Source organism: Hyla sarda, chromosome 6 (genome assembly GCF_029499605.1).
Source record: "Hyla sarda isolate aHylSar1 chromosome 6, aHylSar1.hap1, whole genome shotgun sequence".
NCBI lineage: Eukaryota > Metazoa > Chordata > Amphibia > Anura > Hylidae > Hyla > Hyla sarda.
The window spans coordinates 238,651,506-238,675,620 of record NC_079194.1 but is presented as its reverse complement, the minus strand read 5'-3'; the positions used below and the strand labels follow the sequence as shown (position 1 = coordinate 238,675,620).

The window sequence follows — 24,115 nt, the reverse complement described above, 5'->3', positions numbered from 1 at the left end:
CTGGCAGAGGAACTTCAGCGGGATCCATGGCCGGATCTACTGTCACGATGCCGGCTGGCAGGTAGTGGATCCTCTGTGCCAGAGAGGGATTGGCGTGGACCGTGCTAGTGGATCGGTTCTAAGTCACTACTGGTTTTCACCAGAGCCCGCCGCAAAGCGGGATGGTCTTGCTGCGGCGGTAGTGACCAGGTCGTATCCACTAGCAACGGCTCAACCTCTCTGGCTGCTGAAGATAGGCGCGGTACAAGGGAGTAGACAGAAGCAAGGTCGGACGTAGCAGAAGGTCGGGGCAGGCAGCAAGGATCGTAGTCAGGGGCAACGGCAGGAGGTCTGGAACACAGGCTAGGAACATACAAGGAAACGCTTTCACTGGCACGATGGCAACAAGATCCGGCAAGGAAGTGCAGGGGAAGTGAGGTGATATAGGGAAGTGCACAGGTGATAACACTAATTGGAACCACTGCGCCAATCAGCGGCGCAGTGGCCCTTTAAATCGCAAAGACCCGGCGCGCGCGCGCCCTAGGGAGCGGGGCCGCGCGCGCCGGGACAGGACTGACGGAGAGCGAGTCAGGTACGGGAGCCGGGGTGCGCATCGCGAGCGGGCGCTACCCGCATCGCGAACCGCATCCCGGCTGGAGGCGGTATCGCAGCGCCCCGGGTCAGTGGATCTGACCGGAGCGCTGCAGTGAGGAGAGTGTAGCGAGCGCTCCGGGGAGGAGCGGGGACCCGGAGCGCTTGGCGTAACACTGACACAGGTTTAAGTGGGTGAATACGTAGTCTTTGTGTATACACATTGTTAGCACTCTTGTTACGCCTAGCGCTCCGGGTCCCCGCTCCTCCCCGGAGCGCTCACGGCGTCTTTCTCCCTGCAGCGCCCCGGTCAGTCCCGCTGACCGGGAGCGCTGCACTGTCATGGCCGTTGGGGATGCGATTCGCACAGCGGGACGCGCCCGCTCGCGAATCGCATCCCAGGTCACTTACCCGTCCCGGTCCCCTGCTGTCATGTGCTGGCGCGCGCGGCTCCGCTCTCTAGGGCGCGCGCGCGCCAGCTCTCTGAGACTTAAAGGGCCAGTGCACCATTGATTGGTGCCTGGCCCAATTAGCTTAATTGGCTTCCACCTGCTCCAGACTATATCTGCCCTCCTCCCATGCACTCCCTTGCCGGATCTTGTTGCCTTGTGCCAGTGAAAGCGTTTAGTGTGTCCAAAGCCTGTGTACCTGAACCTCTGCTATCCATCCTGACTACGAACCTTGCCGCCTGCCCCCGACCTTCTGCTACGTCTGACCTTGCCTCTGCCTAGTCCTTCTGTCCCACGCCTTCTCAGCAGTCAGTGAGGTTGAGCCGTTGCTAGTAGATACGACCTGGTTGCTACTGCCGCAGCAAGACCATCCCGCTTTGCGGCGGGCTCTGGTGAAAACCAGTAGCCTCTTAGAACCGGTCCACTAGCACGGTCCACGCCAATCCCTCGCTGACACAGCGGATCCACTACCCGTAAGCCGAATCGTGACAACTCTGAGTTGTATATACGCACATAGGGTTGTTCTCAGTCGAGACTTTTCACGCCCACAGCTCACAGAGAACTTCCAACACGTAGCCTAGAATACTTATGTGATATTGTCATTAGATACCTAGCGCATGTCTCACTTGCCATTTTATTCTACGTGCATTCATCGGGTTTTGCCATTTTCCTTGTATCGAGCATAATACTATCAAAATATATCTGTCAGGTATCCAGCATAACATCGCGTGGTTTTCCTCTGACAGGGAGCCATTGTTTGCATTCCATTCCATGCCATCAAAACTACCTTGAAGAGTGTATGAAGAGGGAGGTTGCGAGCCCTCTAGCAGCCGTCAGCTCTAACAGCTGACCTAATTAGTTGGTCAGCTGTCGCTTAGGTAATTCCCCATCGGGACATCAGGACAGCTCATCGTTAGAGGCCGCGCTGTTTTTCAGTTGTCATGATATCCTAAGGTTAGGGGAATTACATGCAAAGGCATGGCCGTAGTTACAATAGCTTTGTAGGGATTAAATAATTACATGTTGAAAAAATATGGTTAATGCTTTTGAAACGTTGGTTTGTAAATGTACTTTTATGCAATTATAGGGTTTTGCCCTCTTTTTCTCCAGGCATATTCTATATGCTGCAGTTATGGCACACCTCAGACTGCTTGGTTAGTTAGGGGTTGGTATTCAGCAGTAGTAGGGTAGAGGTAGGTACGCTTCTCGGGCAGGAGCTACGACCACAAGTATAAAGGTCTGCGCAACTGGCCTGAATTTGTGGGAGGAGCGGGCTGCCTTTAAGAACTCACGGCCGCCTCACATCCGGACGCTGTGGGTTCTTCGGTCCCACCCACCCTCCCCTAATTTTCATTTACTCAGTTGCAGGGTATGCCCTCTTTTTCTCCAGGCATATTCTATACGCTGCAGTTATGGCACACCTCAGACTGCTTGGTTAATTAGGGGTTGGTATTCAGCAGTAGTAGGGTAGGTAGGTACGCTTCTCGGGCAGGAGCTACGACCACAAATAATAATAAACAATAGATGGGATTAAAAGGAGAAGGGGAAAAAAGATGGGTGAACAAAATGGGGTAGAAACATCAGAGGGTGGGTTGGAGTAGCGTAAAAGGAGTTACCTATAGAAGATTCTCAATCCATGGCCACAAGACCAAAAGTATGTGACATGGAAAGCAAAAAGCGTTCTATAAGGGTAGAGTGTACCACATGAGTAGAAGTGCAATGCATGAAAACTAGGCTGATAAAGGACAAGTAGTATTGAAAAAAAATAAATAAAATAAACATAATGGAAACATAATGTAACATTATTTATAGGCAGGTGGAAGAGACAAAAGGGTGGAGAAATGTGAGTATGAAGAATGGTGTACATAAAAATGGTGATGAGAAGACGTAAATAGTAATAAACTGTAATAAAAGAAAAGGAAAATACTAGTGTGAAGAATAGAAGAGAATATTGCATATAGAAACAGGAAATGAGAAAGCATAAACAAAAATAGGTTATAAAGGGATAGGAAGATATATATATATATATATATATATATATATATATATATATATATATATATATATATATACATATAGTACACATAATGTCTGAATGGTGAGCTGTGTGATCATACAGGGGCCCGGTGGTGAAAGGATTTTTTAAAACAAAAACATTACAATGAAATACACTGCTCAAAAAGTAAAGGGAACACTTACACAACACAATATAACTCCAAGTCAATCACACTTCTGTGAAATCACACTGTCCACTCAGGAAGCAACATTGATTGACAATCTATTTCACATGCTGTTGTGCAAATGGAACAAACAACAGGTGGAAATTATAGACAATTAGCAAAACACCCCCAATAAAGGAGTGGTTCTGCAAGAGGTGACCACAGACCACTTCTCTGTTCCTATGCTTCCTGGCTGATGTTTTGGTCACTTTTTAATGCTGGCGGTGCTTTCACTCTAGTGGTAGCATGAGATGGAGTCTACAATCCCACAAGTGGCTCAGGTAGTGCAGCTCATCCAGGATGGCACATCAATGGGAGCTGTGGCAAGAAGGTTTGCTGTGTCTGACAGCGTAGTGGCCAGAGCATAGAGGCGCTACCAGGAGACAGGCCAGTACATCAGGAGACGTGGAGGAGGCTGTAGGAGGGCAGCAGCAAGACCGCTACCTCCGCCATTTGTACAAGGAAGAGCAGGAGGAGCACAGCCAGAGCCCTGCAAAATTACCTCCAGCAGGCCACAAATGTGCATGTGTCCACTCAAACGGTCAGAAACAGACTCCATGAGGGTGGTATGAGGGCCCGACATCCACAGGTGGGGGTTGTGCTTACAGCCCAACACCGAGCAGGACGTTTGGCATTTGCCAGAGAACACAAAGATTGGCAAATTCGCCACTGGCACCCAGTGCTCTTCGCAGATGAAAGCAGGTTCACACTGAGCACATGTGACAGACGTGAGAGAGTATGGAGATGCCGCGGAGAACGTTCTGCTGCCTGCAGCATCCTCCAGTATGACCGGTTTGACGGTGGGTCAGTAATGGTGTGGGGTGGCATTTCTTCAGGGGGCCACACAGCCCTCCATGCGCTTGCCAGAGGTAGCCTGACTGCCATTAGGTACCGAGATGAGATCCTCAGACCCCTTGTGAGACCATATGCTAGTGCAGTTGGCCCTGGGTTCCTCCTAATGCAAGACAATGCTAGACCTCATGTGGCTGGAGTGTGTCAGCAGTTTATGCAAGAGGAAGGCATTGATGCTATGGACTGGCCCTCCCGTTCCCAAGACCTGAATCCGATTGAGCACACCCACCAATGCCACGTTGCACAACAGACTGTCCACCTCCTCGGGAGCATGACCAGGCATTGAAGGGAGGTCATACAGGCACGTGGAGGCCACACAAACTACTGAGCCTCGTTTTGACTTGTTTTAAGGACATTACATCAAAATTGGATCAGCCTGTAGTGTGGTTTTCCACTTTGATTTTGAGTGTGACTCCATATCAAGACTCCATGGGTTGATAAATTTGATTTCCATAATTTTTGTGTGATTTTGTTGTCAGCACATTCAACTATGTAAAGACGAAAGCATTTCATACGCTTAGTTCATTCATTCAGATCTAGGATGTGTTATCTTAGTGTTCCCTTTATGTTTTTTGAGCAGTGTATAATATATGTAATGTGTGTGAAAAAGTGTAGGAAGCAATACAATGTGTGGCAGGAACAGTGAAAGAATTGAAGTGAGTGGAAAAGGGCATAAGAAAAAACAACCTATTAAAATAATAGGAATAAAATAATAGGAATCTGTGGTAATGGAATGGACAAGGTGTGTGCAGATATAAATAAAAAAAGGACCAGATGGAGGAGGAAAAAGAAAGAATAAAACAAAAGATGAGATAGAGGATGCCCCCGCAGCATTGATACGGATCTGTCGGTATTAAGAAACCCGATAAAAACAGGAAGAAAAAATGTAACACAAGATCGTGGACTGCTGATATCATATTCTCCATTCAGGCGTCTGGGTTTTCAAGTATTTGATTCTGTCACCACTCCTTATATTTTTGGGGATCTGTTCCAGCATTGGAACATAAGTTGAGCTGGTGTCCCCCCCCCCCCCCCCCCAATGTATGGAAATGCCGGGGTTTGGCTCACACTAAGTCCTTGTGTCTCATCCTCATAAGCAAGATCACATGGGTATTTCAGCATTTAAAGTACGAATTCAGAATCACAGGTATGGAATCGTCTGATGGGAAATGCCTTACTAGCCTAAGGTTGATACACACAGGCTCCTTTTAGGAAACGATTACACTGTATGCAGTGATGCCATGGAAAGGTACCATTTCCTAAAAGTGGTCTGATGAAGGCCTCTCTGGTCACCACCTATGTCTGCAGGTACTAATTTATCATGAAAACTGTGAGATCACCCATAACAGGGTAGAAATGAGGAGCAAAATTCTTGGACAGAAGGCTAAGCCTTATGTAGAAGAAGCCAATGTATGCAAATAATGTCCTGAACTCTACAGGTCCATGTCCCCTATTGGGAAAAAAGGCTCAATAATCTTTCTAAATGACTGAATACTGCACTGTACTACAGAGTGTAAATACCTATAAAACATGATAAAAACCAATATTACAGTACAATCTCCCAGTGATGTTTAATTACCCCTTATCAACCCCCTGTACCATTTCACCCCCCCTTTATACCCTGTACCACTTTATGCCCCCTGTGTCTTGTGTCCTTACCCCCTGTGCCACATCATTTCCCCTTGATCCTCTCTATGAAATTTCATTCCCCCTTTATTATGTAATGTCCCAGTACAGGACATGGTCCTACACTTCAGTTAGGCCCTGTCAGGTTGAGTCCCTAGGTGACCTGGGGGCACCCCTGCAGGGTCTCCCCTGCTGTTTCTATAATGTCATTTATCCTACCTTATGTGTAGTCAGTGTCCTAATGTATAGCTAGTCTAAAGGACCTGTGAGAGGTTGTCTCAAGGACTTTTAAGTCTGTCACATGTTATGTTATGCAGTCACATGATTTGTTGTCACATGTTCTCCCAGAGAGCACCAGCTTAACCTATGACCCGCAGCTTGACCAATGGGCCTTAGTCCAGCCCCCCACTATATAAAGGGGCAGCCATTACAATTTCTCTCAGATGAGATTCCATCTGCTACTGAGCACAGCAAACACCAGAGATCTCAGTGCTAGTGACCAGCTACCTGGAAGGCCACAAAGCTGCAGTCATTCAAGTAAGTCAAAAGTATATGTCTGCTGTCACTACAAGTAGTCAAGTCCTGCATGTAGTCAAGCCTCAAGATAATTGTCTCAAGACTATTAGAAGTATAATTGGTCCTATCAAGCTGCAAGGTCTTCTGATCTCCTGGCCACTTCTGTGGGAATCTGGCCTAGCTGTGAAGATAATACCATCTGTCTTAAACTCAGTAAAGACTCCGTTAAACCATAATTGGTTGTAGACTCTCCTTTCCTTAACTAGCCATTGGAATAGCAGAGATACCATTCATGTGGTTCGGGTACCAAAAACCACTCTGGCGTCACGAACACTATGGCTTAATAACATCTTGCCCCAGGGGTTTATACCATCTGGCCCCACCACCTACACCGCTACACCCGTGGTCCCGCCATACACCGGTGGTCCACCACAACTTCCCTCTGTGCAAATTCATCACCCCCCTCTTTACTACCCCCTGTGTCATTTCTTCCCCCCTGTGCCATTTCATTCCCCCTTTATCCCCCTGTTTCACTTTATTCCACCTGTGCCAAATCATCCCCCTCACCCCTTTACTTTTCCCTTTCTCTCCTCCCCCTGTTGTTTGTTATGGGAAAATAGAAGTGTATCTGCTTTTACAATATATCTAACGCTATGTATCTAATGATTTTATTATGCATCTAATGCTTAAATTGTATCTGAATGCTTAAATTGTATTACAGCACGTATAATGGTGTGCACACTAAATTTATTTAAACAAAAAGATATTCCTCAATGTGTACAGGGTCCACTGTGATTGGCAATAAAGTTTGAATACCTCATAAGCTACAAGCGGAATCTAACCAATCAGGCAATGTTTGTGAAAAGGTAATAAAAAGAACAGACATCCCTTTCTAGGGATGAGTCTCTCTACCTTTCTTGGAATGTAAGGATGCTCATCCTTGTACATTGATGTATTCGTAATTAACTACCTTAAAGGGGTACTCCGCCCCTAGACATCTTATCCTCTATCGAAAGGATAGGGGATAAGATGTCAGATTGCGGGGGTCCCGCCGCTGGGGACCCCTGGGATCTCAACTGCAGCACCCACCTGTTGTGGCTTACGGCAGTGCTGGAGGCTCTCATCCTAACGCCTCACAACCACGGTGATGGGAAATTATGACGACGCAACTCTGCCCCCGTGTGATGTCACGCTCCGCCCCCTCAATGCAAGTCTATGGGAGGGGGCGTGATGGCTGTCACGCCCCCTCCCATAGACTTGCATTGAGGGGCGGGGTGTGATGTCACACAGGGGCGGAGTCGCGACGTCACAATCTCACGTCACCGTGGTCGGGAGCCGAAGCCTCCAGCGTTTCCAGAAGCCGCAACAGGTGGGTGCTGCAGCCGAGATCCCGGGGGTCCCCAGCGGCGGGACCCCCGCAATCTGACATCTTATTCCCTATCCTTTGGATAGGGGATAAGATGTCTAGGGGCGGAGTACCCCTTTAACTGGATACTTGGGTGTTGACTGATCTTAGGAGAAGGGAAATTCCTAACATTGTTCTTCTTACCTGGCCAGCAGGCTCAGGTGTACAGGCTCTCAGCGGGTTTGATGTTCTCCTGACGTGCTCTGCGCTGCACTTACTGAGAGCAGCAGCTGTGGCTGTGGGCACTGACAAGTGACGTCAGGAAATTCACCCGTCAGTGCTCGCAGCCGCCACTGCTTACAGCCTCTCAGTGAGTGCAGCGCAGAGGACGTAATGAGTACTTCAAACCCGCTGAGAGCCCCTGCACTTGAGCCTGCTGGCCAGGTAAAAAGAACAGCGGGGGGAGGAGGGAAGGGGAAAAGTGATGTGGTACAAGGGGGGGGTGATTTGGAACAGGGGGAGTAAAGTGGCACAGGGGGACAAAGGGGTATGAAATGGCACCGGTGGGATAAAGGGGGAAAGAGATGGCACAGGGGGATGAAATGGCACAGGGGGTGGTAAAGAGGAGGTGATGAATTTGCATATAGGGTAGTTAATGGGAAATTAAATAGCACAGGGGGGATCAAGGGGAAAAGATGTAGCACAGGGGGTAATAAAGGGGGGATGATTTGGCACAGGGGAAATAAAGTGGAACAGGGGGATCAGAGGGAAGTTGGGCGAATGATGTGGTCAACGGATGTACAGAAGGAGGAGACCCCTGTTTAAACACCGGTCATTTGCTTCTGTGCTGGGGCTGTTGCAGGGGGTGCAGCGGGGGCCAGGGCCCCTAACTGGGGTATTGGCTGTACCCCCCTGACGGCGGCCCTGTGTACAAAGTAGGGCCGGCACATAAGCCTGGTTGTCCCCTATTGAGAGTGTTTTGTCCCCTATTGGGAGTGTCCGCATCTGCTATTGGGAGGTGTCCCCTATTTGAAGGTGTCGGCTTAGGGAGATTTTACCATACAATCCATAGCGTCTAGAAAGCGTCTTGATTCTCTCTGTGCTATAATGTATGGTGAATTGAGTTCTGGCCAAACATTATTGTGTCCTTATGAAACTGTGTCAGAGTGTCCATGTTTTAACATGAGTACAAAAAACACTATCGGTGTAAATAAAATCCACTTCAAATTGAGCCATGTATGGGTTTGCATCAGGAGGCGATACATTTGAACCCATTGCTATACCTTGCACCTGTAGGTAATTGGTTTTTTGGAAAATGAATAAATTAGTGTACAGTACAAACTCAAAAATCAATGATGATTGGAATCCTTTAAGTGTTGTTTAACAGCCTGAATGACCTGTGTCATGCTTTATGGCTGTATAAAGGCTATTGACTTCTAAGAATGTCCCTGGAATTATAAGGGAAATTTGACACATATTGTGGAGACTCTCAAGAATCTCTGACATCCATACACTCCCATGATACACAAGAATCTACCCAAAACACTGGGTAAACCTGTAGTGCTTGCCGCTGTTTCTATACTATTTCCATTTTTCTTGAGAAAACACTCACACCACTTATTAAGTCAACACCTTCTTTTCTCCTGAACCCAACCTCATTTCATGAATTGATTAAAAACAATTCTCACATTGCCTCAGATACATTCTTAGTCACATTTGACATCAATAGCCTTTGTATATGTAAAGCATGATAAAGGTTTTCAGGCTGTTAGACAACTCTTATAGGATTATCACTGATTTCTGTAACAGCTTATTTGAGTTAGTACTGTATAATAAATTATTTATTTTGCAGAACACCTATTACCAATAGGTGCAAGGTATGGCAATGGGGATCAATGTGGCACCTCCCTATGCAAATGCACACATGGCACAATTTGAAGCAGATTTCATTTACACCAATAAGTAAATTTTTTTTGTAATGATGATAAAACTTAGAAACAATACATTGACGACATATTTTGCATGAAGGAGGGCCCATTGGACACTCTGTTATAGTTTCATGAGGACATCAATAATGTTTGGCCAGAACTCCAGTTCACCATACATTATAGCACAGAGAGTATCAAGTTCATAGCCATTATGGATTGTATCAATGACATAGGTATCTCATCCACTTTATACCAAGCATACAGAACGTAATAATTTATACTCAAGCTGCCATCCTACAGCTACAATTCAATCACTATTTTACAATTTTATCACGTAAGACATATTGTAGATGATCCTACACTACAGGAGAAACGCCTCAAATGGCATCTAAGCTCAAGAAAAGTCTGGAACCGAGAGCACCTAAACACAGAAACACAGATTGAAATATACCATTTGTACACACTTACCATCCCTTTGCCTATAGAGTTCAAGACATTATTCGCAAACATTGGCTTCTTCTAAATAAGACCTAGCCCTCTGTCCAATAATTTCACTAACCATTTCTACCTTGTTTTAGGAGATTTCACAATTTTCCTTAAATTAGTACCTGCAGACATTGGTGGTGACCAAAGAGGCCCTCATCAGACTGCTTTTAGGATGGTACCTTTTCATGCCTTCGCTGCATGCAGTGTAATAGTATCCTGAAAGGAGATCGTGCATACAACCCTATGTCCGGTAAGGCATTTTACATCAAGGGATTTTACACTTGTGATTCCAACTTCACTAAAATGTCCATGCGGTCTCGTTTATGTGGGAGAAACCACACAATAAATATGTGATAGAATATCACAACATGAATCCACAATAAGAACTTACTTTTAGCTATACCCCACCATTTCCATACAATGGGGGACACAGCAGCTCAACTTGGATTCCAAGTGTTAGAACAGATCCCGAGAAACAGGAGGGGTGGTGACAGAATCAAATAGTTAAAAACTTGTGAAGCTTTTTAAATACACACAATGCAAACAATTGAACCCTGAAGCCTGAATGGAGAATATGGTTTTAACCAGTCTAAGAGCTTGTCTTGCATTTTTCTTCCTTTTTTTCAGGCTCCTTATTGCCGACAGATCTGGATCAATGCCGCGGGGGCATCCTCTCTCTCATCATTATGCATTCTTTGTTTTATTCTTTCTTTTTCCTCCTCCATCTGGTCCAGTTTGGATTTATATCTGCACACACCTTATCCATTTCATTACCTCAGATTTCCACATTACATACATTATTCATTCATTGTATTGTTATTGTTGTTTCCTTTCACCACACAGCCCCATATAATCATACAGCTGACCATTCAGACATTGACCCTCATTTACTATTGCAAACCCGACAGGTTTTGTCAGCTTGTGTGACAGATTCTGGCGCATTGTGGCAGAAATTCTGTCTGCACCAGAATTTGTGACAGATTTTGCGCAAGAATTGAGAAAAACCAGACAAACTCTCCATTTTACTGAGAAAACCCAAAAAAGGGGCGTGGCCATCGAGAAAAGGGGCGTGTTTCCACAAAAAACCAACAGATTTTCTAAGGTTTCCACAGAAAATGTGGTGGATTTGAGATGAGGAAAACCCTACAGATCAGAGCATGTGTAAAAAAAAAAAAAAAAAGCAAAGTGTAGGGAAAAGTGGAAAATGTAGGGAAACCTTAGTAAATACTGTGGGATAAAAATTGTAGGGAATTAGAACCCACAAAGAAACCTACACTCCACTCTTAGTAAATCAGGGCCATTATGTGTACTATTTTTGTATATATATATATATATATATATATATATATATATATATATACACACATAATGTACTTCTTATAATGTACTTCTGTTCATGCCTTCTCATCCCCTGCTCCTCTATGTAATATTCTCTTACATTCTTTACACGAGAATTTTCTTTCATTTTTTAAATAGTTTATTAAACTATTACTGTATATACTGTACATCATCCTCTTTCATTCTTCACACTAACATTTCTCCACTTTTACAGTCTCTTCCATCTGACTATACATACTGTTACATGATGTTTTCATTATGTTTTGGGGGATTTTTTTTTTTGAATACTACTTGTACTTTATTATCCTAATTTTCATACATTGCACTTTTGCTCATGTGATATGCTCTACCATTGTGGAACGCCTTTTGCTTTCCACCTGACATACATCCGGTCTTGTGGTCATGGATTGAAAATCCTTTATAGGTAACTTTCACGCTACTCCAACCCACTCTCTGATGTTCATACCCCATTTTGTTCATCCTTCTTTTTTCTCCCTGCCTTTTAACTCTATCTATTGCTTATCATAATATTATGTTGTTACATCTTTTCACTTCTGGGTCCTAATACTGAACGTTCTTCAATACCTTCCAATATAGACCCATCCACTTAGACTCTTCATATTTTCACTAAATGGAGTGCCAAGTGTTCTTGTCACGATTCGGCTTACGGGTTGTGGATCCGCTGTGTCAGCGAGGGATTGGCGTGGACCGTGCTAGTGGACCGGTTCTAAGAGGCTACAGGTTTTCACCAGAGCCCGCCGCAAAGCGGGATGGTCTTGCTGCGGCAGTAGCAACCAGGTCGTATCCACTAGCAACGGCTCAACCTCACTGACTGCTGAGAAGGCGTGGGACAGAAGGACAAGGCAGAGGCAAGGTCAGACGTAGCAGAAGGTCGGGGGCAGGCGGCAAGGTTCGTAGTCAGGATGGATAGCAGAAGTTCAGGTACACAGGCTTTGGACACACTAAACGCTTTCACTGGCACAAGGCAACAAGATCCGGCAAGGGAGTGCAAGGGAGGAGATCAGATATAGCCAGGGAGCAGGTGGAAGCCAATTAAGCTAATTGGGCCAGGCACCAATCATTGGTGCACTGGCCCTTTAAGTCTCAGAGAGCTGGCGCGCGCGCGCCCTAGAGAGCGGAGCCGCGCGCGCCAGCACATGACAGCAGGGGACCGGGACGGGTAAGTGACCTGGGATGCGATTCGCGAGCGGGCGCGTCCCGCTGTGCGAATCGCATCCCCGACGGCCATGACAGTGCAGCGCTCCCGGTCAGCGGGACTGACCGGGGCGCTGCAGGGAGAAAGACGCCGTGAGCGCTCCGGGGAGGAGAGGGGACCCGGAGCGCTAGGCGTAACAGTACCCCCCCCCTTAGGTCTCCCCTTTTTTTTGTCCGGTGACTGCCTCCCCTGGGATGAGGACACCGGGAAAGAATGGAGGGTTTCCTCAACGGCAGGCAGTACAGCAGGAGTTGGAATGGGGAGGGAGGGCAGAGGGTGAAGCTTGGCACGGGGCAGGGAGACACAAGGACGGGGGCCATGAGGAGGCACAGAGGCTTGCCTGACGGGACTGGGAGGGGGGGAGAGGCACTTCCTGTGGCAGGCAGAGTCCCAGTACTTGATCTCCCCGGTGGTCCAATCAAGGGTGGGCGAATGAAGCCGGAGCCATGGCAGACCGAGGAGGACCTCAGAGGTACAGCCGGGGAGAACAAAGAGCTCAATCCTCTCGAGGTGGGGTCCAATAGACATGAGGAGGGGTTCTGTGCGGTAACGCACGGTGCAGTCCAATCTGGCTCCGTTGACCGCGGAAATGTAGAGCGGCTTGACGAGACGGGTCACCGGGATGCTGAATTTATTCACAAAGGACTCCAATATAAAATTTCCAGAGGCACCAGAGTCCAAGCAGGCCACGGCTGAGAGGGAGGAGTTGGCTGAAGAAGAGATCCGCACGGGCACCGTGAGACGTGGAGAAGCAGACTTAGAGCCAAGAGACGCCACACCCACGTGAGCTGGGTGCGTGCGTGCGTTTCCCAGGCGTGGAGGACGGATAGGGCAATCCACCAAGAAATGCTCGGTACTGGCACAGTACAGACAGAGATTTTCTTCTCTACGGCGATTCCTTTCTTCCTGGGTCAGGCGAGACCGATCCACTTGCATGGCCTCCTCGGCGGGAGGCCCAGGCGTAGACTGCAAAGGATGCTGTGGGAGAGGTGCCCAGAGATCTAAGTCTTTTTCCTGGCGGAGCTCTTGGTGTCGCTCAGAAAAACGCATGTCAATGCGGGTAGCCAAATGGATGAGTTCTTGGAGGTTGGCAGGAATCTCTCGTGCGGCCAGCACATCCTTGATGCGACTGAATAGGCCTTTTTTAAAGGTCGCGCAGAGAGCCTCGTTATTCCATGATAACTCGGAAGCAAGAGTACGAAATTGGATGGCGTACTCGCCCACTGAAGAATTACCCTGGACCAGGTTCAACAGGGCAGTCTCGGCAGAAGAAGCTCGGGCTGGCTCCTCGAAGACACTCCGGAGTTCAGCGAAGAAGGCCTGGACTGTGGCTGTGGCAGGATCATTGCGGTCCCAGAGCGGTGTGGCCCAAGACAAGGCCTTTCCTGAAAGAAGGCTTACTACGAACGCCACCTTAGACCGTTCTGAAGGAAACAAGTCCGACAACATCTCCATATGCAGGGAACACTGGGACAAAAATCCACGACAGAGTTTAGAGTCCCCATCAAATTTGTCCGGCAGGGACAAGCGGAGGTTAGGAGCGGCCACTCGCTGCGGAGGAGGTGCAGGAGCTGGCGGAGGAGATGGTTGCTGCTGTAGCAGAGGCAGAAGTTGCTGTAACATGGCGGTCAACTGCGACAGCTGCTGTCCTTGTTGGGCAATCTGCTGCGATTGCTGAGCGACCACCGTGGGAAGATCAGCGAGACTTGGCAGCGGCACCTCAGCGGGATCCATGGCCGGATCTACTGTCACGATTCGGCTTACGGGTTGTGGATCCGCTGTGTCAGCGAGGGATTGGCGTGGACCGTGCTAGTGGACCGGTTCTAAGAGGCTACAGGTTTTCACCAGAGCCCGCCGCAAAGCGGGATGGTCTTGCTGCGGCAGTAGCAACCAGGTCGTATCCACTAGCAACGGCTCAACCTCACTGACTGCTGAGAAGGCGTGGGACAGAAGGACAAGGCAGAGGCAAGGTCAGACGTAGCAGAAGGTCGGGGGCAGGCGGCAAGGTTCGTAGTCAGGATGGATAGCAGAAGTTCAGGTACACAGGCTTTGGACACACTAAACGCTTTCACTGGCACAAGGCAACAAGATCCGGCAAGGGAGTGCAAGGGAGGAGATCAGATATAGCCAGGGAGCAGGTGGAAGCCAATTAAGCTAATTGGGCCAGGCACCAATCATTGGTGCACTGGCCCTTTAAGTCTCAGAGAGCTGGCGCGCGCGCGCCCTAGAGAGCGGAGCCGCGCGCGCCAGCACATGACAGCAGGGGACCGGGACGGGTAAGTGACCTGGGATGCGATTCGCGAGCGGGCGCGTCCCGCTGTGCGAATCGCATCCCCGACGGCCATGACAGTGCAGCGCTCCCGGTCAGCGGGACTGACCGGGGCGCTGCAGGGAGAAAGACGCCGTGAGCGCTCCGGGGAGGAGAGGGGACCCGGAGCGCTAGGCGTAACAGTTCTTTGTTCAAGATTCCGTGAATCTGTCAGATGGGCGGGACTTTATTTTCTTATGAGCTGTGGTTGGCTGGGTTTTGTGAAGTGACTGTACAGGACAAGGCCACATCCCCTCTCTCACCCTCAAATTTACTGAATCAAATTTATGACAAATTTATTGAATCAGTCAGAGAGGAGGGACTACAATGCCCTATAACTCAACAGGGGGGCCGATCATCATGCTGTAAACAAGTATGTGATCAGCCCCCCTAAGCTATTCACTGGATACTGCAACTGGTGCCCTTAAAAGGAAAACTGTCAATGTAACCCGCACTAACCTGTTGTACAGTCTTGTTGTGCAAGTTACACTTATTAAAATCATACTTACCACGAGCAGGTCCGCATCTCCGTTGCAATGTAATTTTTATTTTTCTATTTATGTAAATTAGCAGCTTGGTGCATAGGTGGGGTTCTCGGGCAGGCCTACATCACCGCTACTGAAAGCTCCACTTGACTCAAAAATATGCATATCCTGCCTCTACCTCTTTGCTCTGTTTTAGGTACTATTGCGCTTGTGCTGCTTCTTGGGTACACCAAGAGGGCTGCCGCTGTGAAGCAGAAGATGCGCAGTAGCACCTAAAACAGAGCAAGGAAGAAGAGGGAGCATATGCATGTTTATGAGCCAAGCAGAGCACAGAACCAACAGCAATAACGTCAGCGAGCATGAGGAAGCCTTGGGAACTCCAGCTGTGCCCCAAGTTGCTAATTTACATGAACAAAAATTAAGAATAATGTCTCAACAGAGCGATGGACCCGCTTGTGATAAATAACATTAATCAGTGTCACCCACACCACAAGCCTTTATAACAGGTTAGTTCAGATGACACTGATGATAGTTTTCCTTTAACACATATATTTTATCCATTTCCTTTCCCATCCTTTTTTTTAACCATACTAAGTAACTATGATCCATAACACAAGCCAAGAACCAATGAAGAGATAAAGGCCATCATTAAATCATTAAAGGAATACTCTGGTGGAAATAATTTATTTATTTTTTTTATCAACTGGTGCCAGAAAGTTAAACAGATTTGTAATTTACTGCTATTAAAAAATCCTAATCCTTCCAGTACTTATTAGCTGCTGAATACTACGGAGGAAATAATTTTCTTTTTGGAACACAGTGCTCTCTGCTGACATCACGAGCACAGTGCTCTCTGCTGACATCCCTGTCCATTTTAGGAACTCAACATCAACTAATCCCTCATGAGTCCTAGGGTGAACTAAACAATAATTCCAAAACCCTTTGGAGGGCTAATCCTCCTCGGGGACTAGTACCCTTCTCTAGGGTCTCAGTAAAAGCGCTCTTTTATTGATATGCTTTAAAACCATTTATTAGTGAATGGATTTAACCAGTGATTAAAACTTTCAGAGACTCTCTATGGTGTTGGATAATAGAGAAGTATACTTCTTGGCCACTGGGCACCACCCCTGATTCTTATACCAGCATCTGCTGGTTAAAAGATGTTGAATATGGGGGGGATTTTCAGGTCTCTCACTCCTTTATAACTCATCGGGGGTCTTACATACCCTCCATAACATCCCTAATTGGGTATCCTATCCCCACTACCATATAGCTCTGATGTCAGGAATTTTTATATGGTCCCATAATGGCTCATCTTTTCATTATTGTTCTCCTTCCCATAGAGAGTCTCTGTCTAAAAAATGTTCACCATCCTCCCCAATGTTTCACCAGAGAACCTGGCTTTGTCAAGGACAGTAGGCTAATCAAGATGCAGGGCTCTGTGCACTGAGGACAAGCAGGGCTCTGTGCAGTGACGATAAGCAGGGCTCTGTACACTGAGGACAAGCAGGGCTCTGTACACTGAGGACAAGCAGGGCTCTGAGCACTGAGGACAAGCAGGGCTCTGAGCACTGAGGACAAGCAGGGCTCTGTGCACTGAGGACAAGCAGGGCTCTGTGCACTGAGGACAAGCAGGGCTCTGTGCACTGAGGACAAGCAGGGCTCTATGCAGTAAGGACAAGCAGGGGTCTGTGCACTGAGGACAAGCAGGGATAAGCTTGAGGATAAGCTGTGCACTGAGGACAAGCAGGGCTCAGTACACTGAGGACAAGCAGGGCTTAGTACACCGAGGACAAGCAGTAAGGACAAGCAGGGATCTGTGCACTGAGGACAAGCAGGGATAAGCTTGAGGATAAGCTGTGCACTGAGGACAAGCAGGGCTCTGTGCACTGAGGACAAGCAGGGCTCTGTGCACTGAGGACAAGCAGGGCTCTGTACAGTGAGGACAAGCAGGGCTCTGTGCACTGAGGACAAGCAGGGCTCTGTGCAGTGAGGACAAGCAGGGCTCTGTACAGTGAGGACAAGCAGGGCTCTGTGCACTGAGGACACACAGGGCTCTGTGCACTGAGGACAAGAAGGGCTCTGTGAACTGAGGAGAAGCAGGGCTCTGTACAGTGAGGACAAGCAGGGCTTTGTGCACTGAGGACAAGCAATGCTCTGTGCAATGAGGACAAGCAATGCTCTGTGCACTGAGGACAAGCAGGGCTCTGTGCAGTAAGGACAAGCAGGGCTCTGTGCACTGAGGACAAGCAGGAATAAGCTTGAAGATAAGATATGCACTGAGGGTAAGCAGGGCTCTGTACACTGTGGACAAACAGGGCTCTGTGCACTGAAAACAAGCAGCGATAAGCTTGAGGATACGGTGTGCACTGAGGATAAGCAGGGCTCTGTTCAATGAGGACAAGCAGAGCTCTGTACACAGAGACAAGCAGGGCTCTGTGCAGTGAGGACAAGCAGGGCTCTGTACACTGAAGACAAGCAGGGCTCTGTGCACTGAGGACAAGCAGGGCTCTGTACACTGAGGACAAGCAGGGCTCTGTACACTGAGGACAAGCAGGGCACTGTACACTGAGGACAAGCAGGGCTCAGTACACTGAGCACAAGTAGGGCTCTGTGCAGTGAGGACAAGCAGGGCTCTGTACACTGAAGACAAGCAGAGCTCTGTGCACTGAGGACATGCAGGGCTCAGTACACTGAGGACAAGCAGGGCTCTGTACCCTGAGGACAAGCAGGGCTCAGTACACTGAGGACAAGCAGGGCTCAGTACACTGAGGACAAGCAGGGCTCTGTACACTGAGGACAAGCAGAGCTCTGTGTACTGAGGCTCTGTGACACGCCCCCGGGTCCCACAGCAGGATGAATGACAAGCCAAGAGCCTGCAGAGAGCTCTACTTGTACCACCCTCACTTCTTGTATTGGTTTCCTCACAGTGAAACAAGGGTAATAGCGGTGTTTCTCAGCATATTTTCACCTAAAAATATACACCTTTTAACCAATGTATTTTATAAATATACATATAATGTTATTATTTATATTATATAAAAAGTTTTTGCAAATTACATGAACATTTTAAGGAATAAGAAAATAATAGCCCATGGCTTAAGCAATATCCATGGTTCAAGAGGGTTATAGGTTCTTTTTTTCCAACCAGTGGAGACGAGAACTAGTGTGAATTGATGTAATCTGTGACCTGTGTACAGCTCTGTGGAATATGTTTGGGGCATGTAAGCAATAAAAACTAAGTAGTTCACCCCTTAGATAAAGTCATACACATTAATCTATTAAAGAACATTGGTATGCTAAACTTAAAAGTGGTAACATTTTTCTGTATCTTTATATGTTCTTCCTGTTCTTAAAGGAGTAGTCTCGTGGAGAAAAACGTATCTCCCTAGCCAAAGGATAAGGGATCATCTGTATGGAGCCTCAGCTCTCCCCGAGAGTGGCGCCATGACCCCCACCTGAGACGCCTCTATATAGCTCTACAGCTCTTGCTAACAAAGACAGTTCTCATGATGGTAAAATGAGGATTTCTTGCAGAAAAGTCTATATCACTGTATATGGGTTAAAGGGTAATCATTTGGAATCCCTGAGACTTCGCTCCCCAGTTTAGCCCTAAGCCAAATCTATTAAAACTCACAGGATCCACTCCCTTCCAGGTAGGTCTTGTGACACAGTATGTACCATTGGACCTTAAAGCTGGACACAAGGGCTGACTCTTGTTATTTTTTATTTTTAACCAAGATTACTTATGTTACCTGCTGAACAGTCAGGGCAGCACTGTCCCGGCACCATGATAGGGTGAGGACACGTTTCCACACAATCCGTCTTTTTGCACACAATGGAGCCATCTGCCTAAATCCAAGAACAATGCAAATGACTGTATACTGTAAACAGAAGCTTTAAGTAATATTCATGTCTTTTATCCACAAAACCAGTGCATAGAAAATAATAGCAGTGACACTGTAATATACAGCTATCGGTTCCAGTGACAGATTTATCCATTTATTCCTTTTGCTTATTTAGCGTCATTATATTCTGCATCGATGTATAGAGGTTGTCATCATTTACATCATTTCCTGTCATTCCATAGGGCAAGCAATCTGATTTCTCCATACACACAGAGCCATTCCACAAGAAACCCAAGCAAAAACATGGGAAATTATGAAACTCTACTTGGATCATATTTCAACTCACCTGGCAAATGCAGATGGAACAAGGATCTCCAGGAGACCAAATCTGCCCAATAGGAATCTCAAGTCCATTGTCATCAAAAGGACAACCTAAACGTACAGTGATATGGGTTAAACAACAAGCAGTCGTGCAGTACTGGACAAGGGTGCCTGGAGTCAGTAAAACTGGAGTCCACCATGCAAAATATTACAGTTTACACTTTGTAGATCTTCAAAATGCAGCAAAAGCAGCAAACATTTACTGTGATTTGTGAAAAACTTGTACATGTTTGCCACAATTTTGTACAAAATGCAGAAACATTTCTCATTGGCATTTAGGGGCCCACCAAGAGATCCACTTGTTCCTCTGTGGGACAGTCCAAACCTGGTGTCATGCCCTACTCCATCATGCCCTGCACTAAGCATAACACAGTGAATATGTTAAGCCTGGTGTGTTACATCAATAGGATTTTTTGTCATATAGTCAGTTTGTTTCTCAAGGTAATGGAATATCATTTTATTAATTCACAAATTTAGGGAAAATTAGATATTTATAAATGACCCTAAAAAAAAAAAAAAACAACTGTCAAAAAATAGGGCTAGAAACATTCTGGGGGTTTTTCAGCAGCTTTCTTTGGAGCATGCCTCCCAGTGAGTATAGTTATGATGTACCCCATCACCTCTACATAGAAAAGCTTCCTAAAAAAAAAAAAAAAAAAAAAAAAGCTTCCGGAATTCTGTATAGTTTTACACAGTTATCTTTTTGGATTGTAGCACCACTAGCGGCACCTTGCAGTCTTCATGAACTTTATTACATTTCCCGTACCTGTGCTTTGTGGTGGCTCCTGGCACTTGAAGCAGCATTGTCCAGCCTCCAGCACCCAGTCTTCTCTAGGACATTCTAAGCTGGGACACGGAACAAAGGAGCACTCTACTGCTCCATTCTAAATGTAAAATAAGTAAATAAAAGAAATTAACAATACATACAATTAAAGGGGTGTTCCGCCCCTAGACATCTTATCCCCTATCCAAAGAAACATTTCTCATTGGATAGGAGATAAGATGTCTGGGGCGGAGTACCCCTTTAAGAACAAACACATTGGGCAAAGAGAGGGGTAGTTGAACAGACCTGACACACACAGGATGTGCATCCGTTTTCATCCCGGCTAAACCTGGCACCATGAGGATAAAGCTTTCCTTGAACTTCACATCCATCTACAATAAAAGTATGTCAAAAACCAAGATAGCAGTTAGTGCAAGACAGCAGGATCTGATTTACACATCACTGAAAGAATGCAAGACCCGATAACAGTATGCTGCTTCTCTGGAATTTAATTCTTTCTTGATGTGGGGTTGTTTTAAGGTTATGGACACAGCAAATTTTCATTTAAGTGTTTTTTTGTTTTTTTTTCCTCCGTGCCTTTTAAAATCCATAACTCTATAAATTTTCCGCCTACAGGGCCCTATGGGGCTCGTTTTGTGCGGGACCTATTGAACTTTGTAAATACATAATTAGTTCTGCCATAATATCTCCGGCGAGGCCGAAAATAGATTATTTGTGGGGCCCGATGAAAATTTTTTATTATTACTTATTTTATTTTTTTAATGGGCCTTTTTGGTAACTTTTTATTTAATTTTTCTTGTATAAGAAGGGACCAAAATCAACAATTCTGGACTTAGTTTTTTTATGTTTATGCCATTCCCTGTGGGGTTTCACTAACAGTATAATTTAATACATTTCTGTACGTAGCGATACCACATTTTCTTTTTATTTACATAATTTTATTAGAAAATTTGGAAAAGGGGATTATTTTAACTTTTATTGTGGGGGTAGGGGGGTATTCCCATTTATTACATTTTGTTTTTATTATTTCTTCACTATTTTTTGGTCCTCATAGGGGACTATTACATGCAATAATTTTATCGCATACACTATTCAATGCTATGCCATAGGCTGAGGCTCCTGTATTTTTAGAGCAACGAATGGCCAGCCCCAAATCCACCGAAATCAGCAATTTCACAATTCCTGCTGCTTAGGATTAGAAAGGAGTCCGGGCTGCTTCTAGCAGTCATTTCTCACCATCTTCGCTGCAAGCACAGCTCATGGGTTGGCTTCAAAGATGGCTAATGCAAAATGACAGGCACTAACTGTGCTACCAGTCACTACCAGTCACTGTGCTACCAGTCACTGAATTATAGCACCCGCATACTACCAGGGACCACATAACAGCATCATTATTGTGCTCATCTCACCACGAGAACGCACCGGCTAATAGACACAGACACCTGGATACAGCATCTGCTCGCTGCCTGGACTGGTCTGCAATTTAGCAACCACCCTGTACGCAGATAGACACAGTTTACTGTGATCATGATGTTCTTAGGATGCTAAGGGTGAGAGGTACATAGTACCACTAACTTTCTTTTCTCCCCCATCTATAGCTGTGCCCGGGGTCATTATTCAGCTACGGCCATAGAGCCTTGAACTTCATTATCATTATTGAGGAGGCGCTCAGCGCTGTTACTTTGTTTTCTTTCTAGGATCACTTGCAAAGGGGCTGCACAGTCAGTATTGAGAGTACATAGCGCTACGGGTGCATGCACACCACGTTTTCACTGTACGGGTGCCGGATCCGACTGGGGGAGAGGAAAACCGTGCGCTCCCGTACCCCAGCCGAACCGGCGCTGAAATCCGTTGACTTCAATGAGCTGACCGGAGTTTTCAAGGGTTAAACAATAAAAAGTTAATATGTAAGAGCTTAAAAATTTGGTCACTAAATGTCAAAGGTCTAATTTTAATGGGCTATAACATTTTCTAAAAATAATATGTTATAAATAATGAGCGTAGCATCACTCATGGTTAGACAAATTCATTTTTCATTCTCTTTATTTTTTGATTTAATAGTTTTCTTTTAACCACTTAAGAATGCAGGGCATACAGGTATGCTCTCATACCCTGCTACTGAAGGACACAGGACGAACCTGTACACCCCAATGCCTTAAGTGGCTTTGAAGTAAGCGCAGGAGCTGCGCTCGCTTCAGAGCAGTAAGTGTCGGCTACTATCAGTAACCAGACACTCAATGATTAGACCGATCTAATGCCGATCTTGGTGTCTAAAGTTAAAGTAAAGATCTGCGGTAGCTTAGAGGAGCTTACCGCCCCCCCCCCCCCCCCTGATGATGCCACTGTTTAGTAAGCTAAAATTGCAGAGAAGGGTCCCCTTATCTGCCTCCTGCCGCCGTTACCGACTCAGTAATGTAGCCTGGTTATGCCAGGCTAGATTAGTGGATAGCAGATCACACTGTGTAATGCTATTCCATAGACATAACATTATAAAGTGAATGCATTCTTATGATTACACTTTTTAGTCCGCATAGGGGACTTTTCTATGCAAAGTTAAAAATAAAAAAGTCTCTAAAATTATATAAAAACCCCTCCCCTAATAAAAAATAAAATTATCCTTATTTTTCCATTTTACAAAAAAAGAAATTAAAAAATTAACATATTTGGTATGATCCCGCAAGGTAAATGACGTAAACGTAAAAAAATAACAAACACCAAACTTACTGATTTTTAATTGCATCATATATCAGAAAAAAATGTATAAAAGGCGATCAAAAAATCTAATCAAAACAAAAATGGTACCGATAAAAAAATTACAGATCGCGGCACAAAAAATTTGTCCCCATACATCACTGTTTATGCATTCCTGCATTCACAGAATAAAGATAATGGATTATTTGTAGCATAAAGTCCACTGCATAAAAACCAAACCCCCCAAAAGTTGCAAAATTGCTGTTTTCATACACATTTCTGCCCACAAATAATACGTTGTTTTGAGGTACCTTTTATGTTAAAATGAAAGGTGTCATTACAAAGTACAAATGGTTGTGCCAAAACAAGCCCTCATATGGGTCTGTAGGGGGGAAAATAAAAGAGTTATGGATTTTAAAAGGAGAGGAGGAAAAAAGGAAAAACGCAAAAATGAAAATCCTTAAGGCCAAAATGGGCTGAGTCCTCAAGGAGTTAAAGGGGTACTCCTGCCCTTATACATCGTATCCCCTATCCAAAGGATAGGGGATAAGATATATGATCGCGGGAGTCCCGCCGCTGGGGACCCCCGCAATCTGTCATTGCGCACCTACGTTTGTGAGGCTCTGAGTGTGTAGCGTAACGACCACAGAGCCGGAGTGTCATGACATCACTCCACCCCTGTGTGACATCATATCATGCCTAGCCCCCTCAATGCAAGTCTATGGGTGGGGACCCCCGCGATCATACATCTTATCCCCTATCCTTTGCATAGGGGATAAGATGTATTAGGGCTGGAGTACCCCTTTAAAGGGGTATTGCGCTGCTCAGCCTTTGGTACAAACTGTTCCGAACGCTGGAGCGGGGAGCTCGTAACGTCATAGCCCCACCCCCTCATGCAGTCACGCCCGCCCCCCTCAATGAAAGTCTATGGGATGGGCCATGACAGCTGGTATGGTGGGGCATGACGGCATGAGGGGGTGCGGCTGTGACGTCACAAGCTCCCGGCTCCAGCGTTCGGAACAGTGTGTTCCAAACACTGAGCAGCGGAGTACCCCTTTAAGTAGATGTTACAA

The 24,115-nt window shown here is 46.2% G+C and overlaps 1 protein-coding gene across 5 annotated transcripts in view; it reads right to left on the bottom strand.

The window, feature by feature from the left end:
- VWCE (von Willebrand factor C and EGF domains) overlaps positions 1–24,115 on the bottom strand; it is a 153,693-nt gene that overhangs the window by 26,349 nt on the left and 103,229 nt on the right. For all 5 annotated transcript variants that reach the window (XM_056526735.1, XM_056526736.1, XM_056526738.1 and 2 more), the window contains 4 exons: positions 20,637–20,722; positions 20,334–20,451; positions 19,533–19,618; positions 19,094–19,190 (listed from right to left, as the gene is read on the bottom strand). In XM_056526735.1, coding sequence (XP_056382710.1) covers positions 19,094–19,190; positions 19,533–19,618; positions 20,334–20,451; positions 20,637–20,722 — 387 coding nt within the window. The remainder of the gene's footprint in view (positions 1–19,093; positions 19,191–19,532; positions 19,619–20,333; positions 20,452–20,636; positions 20,723–24,115) is intronic.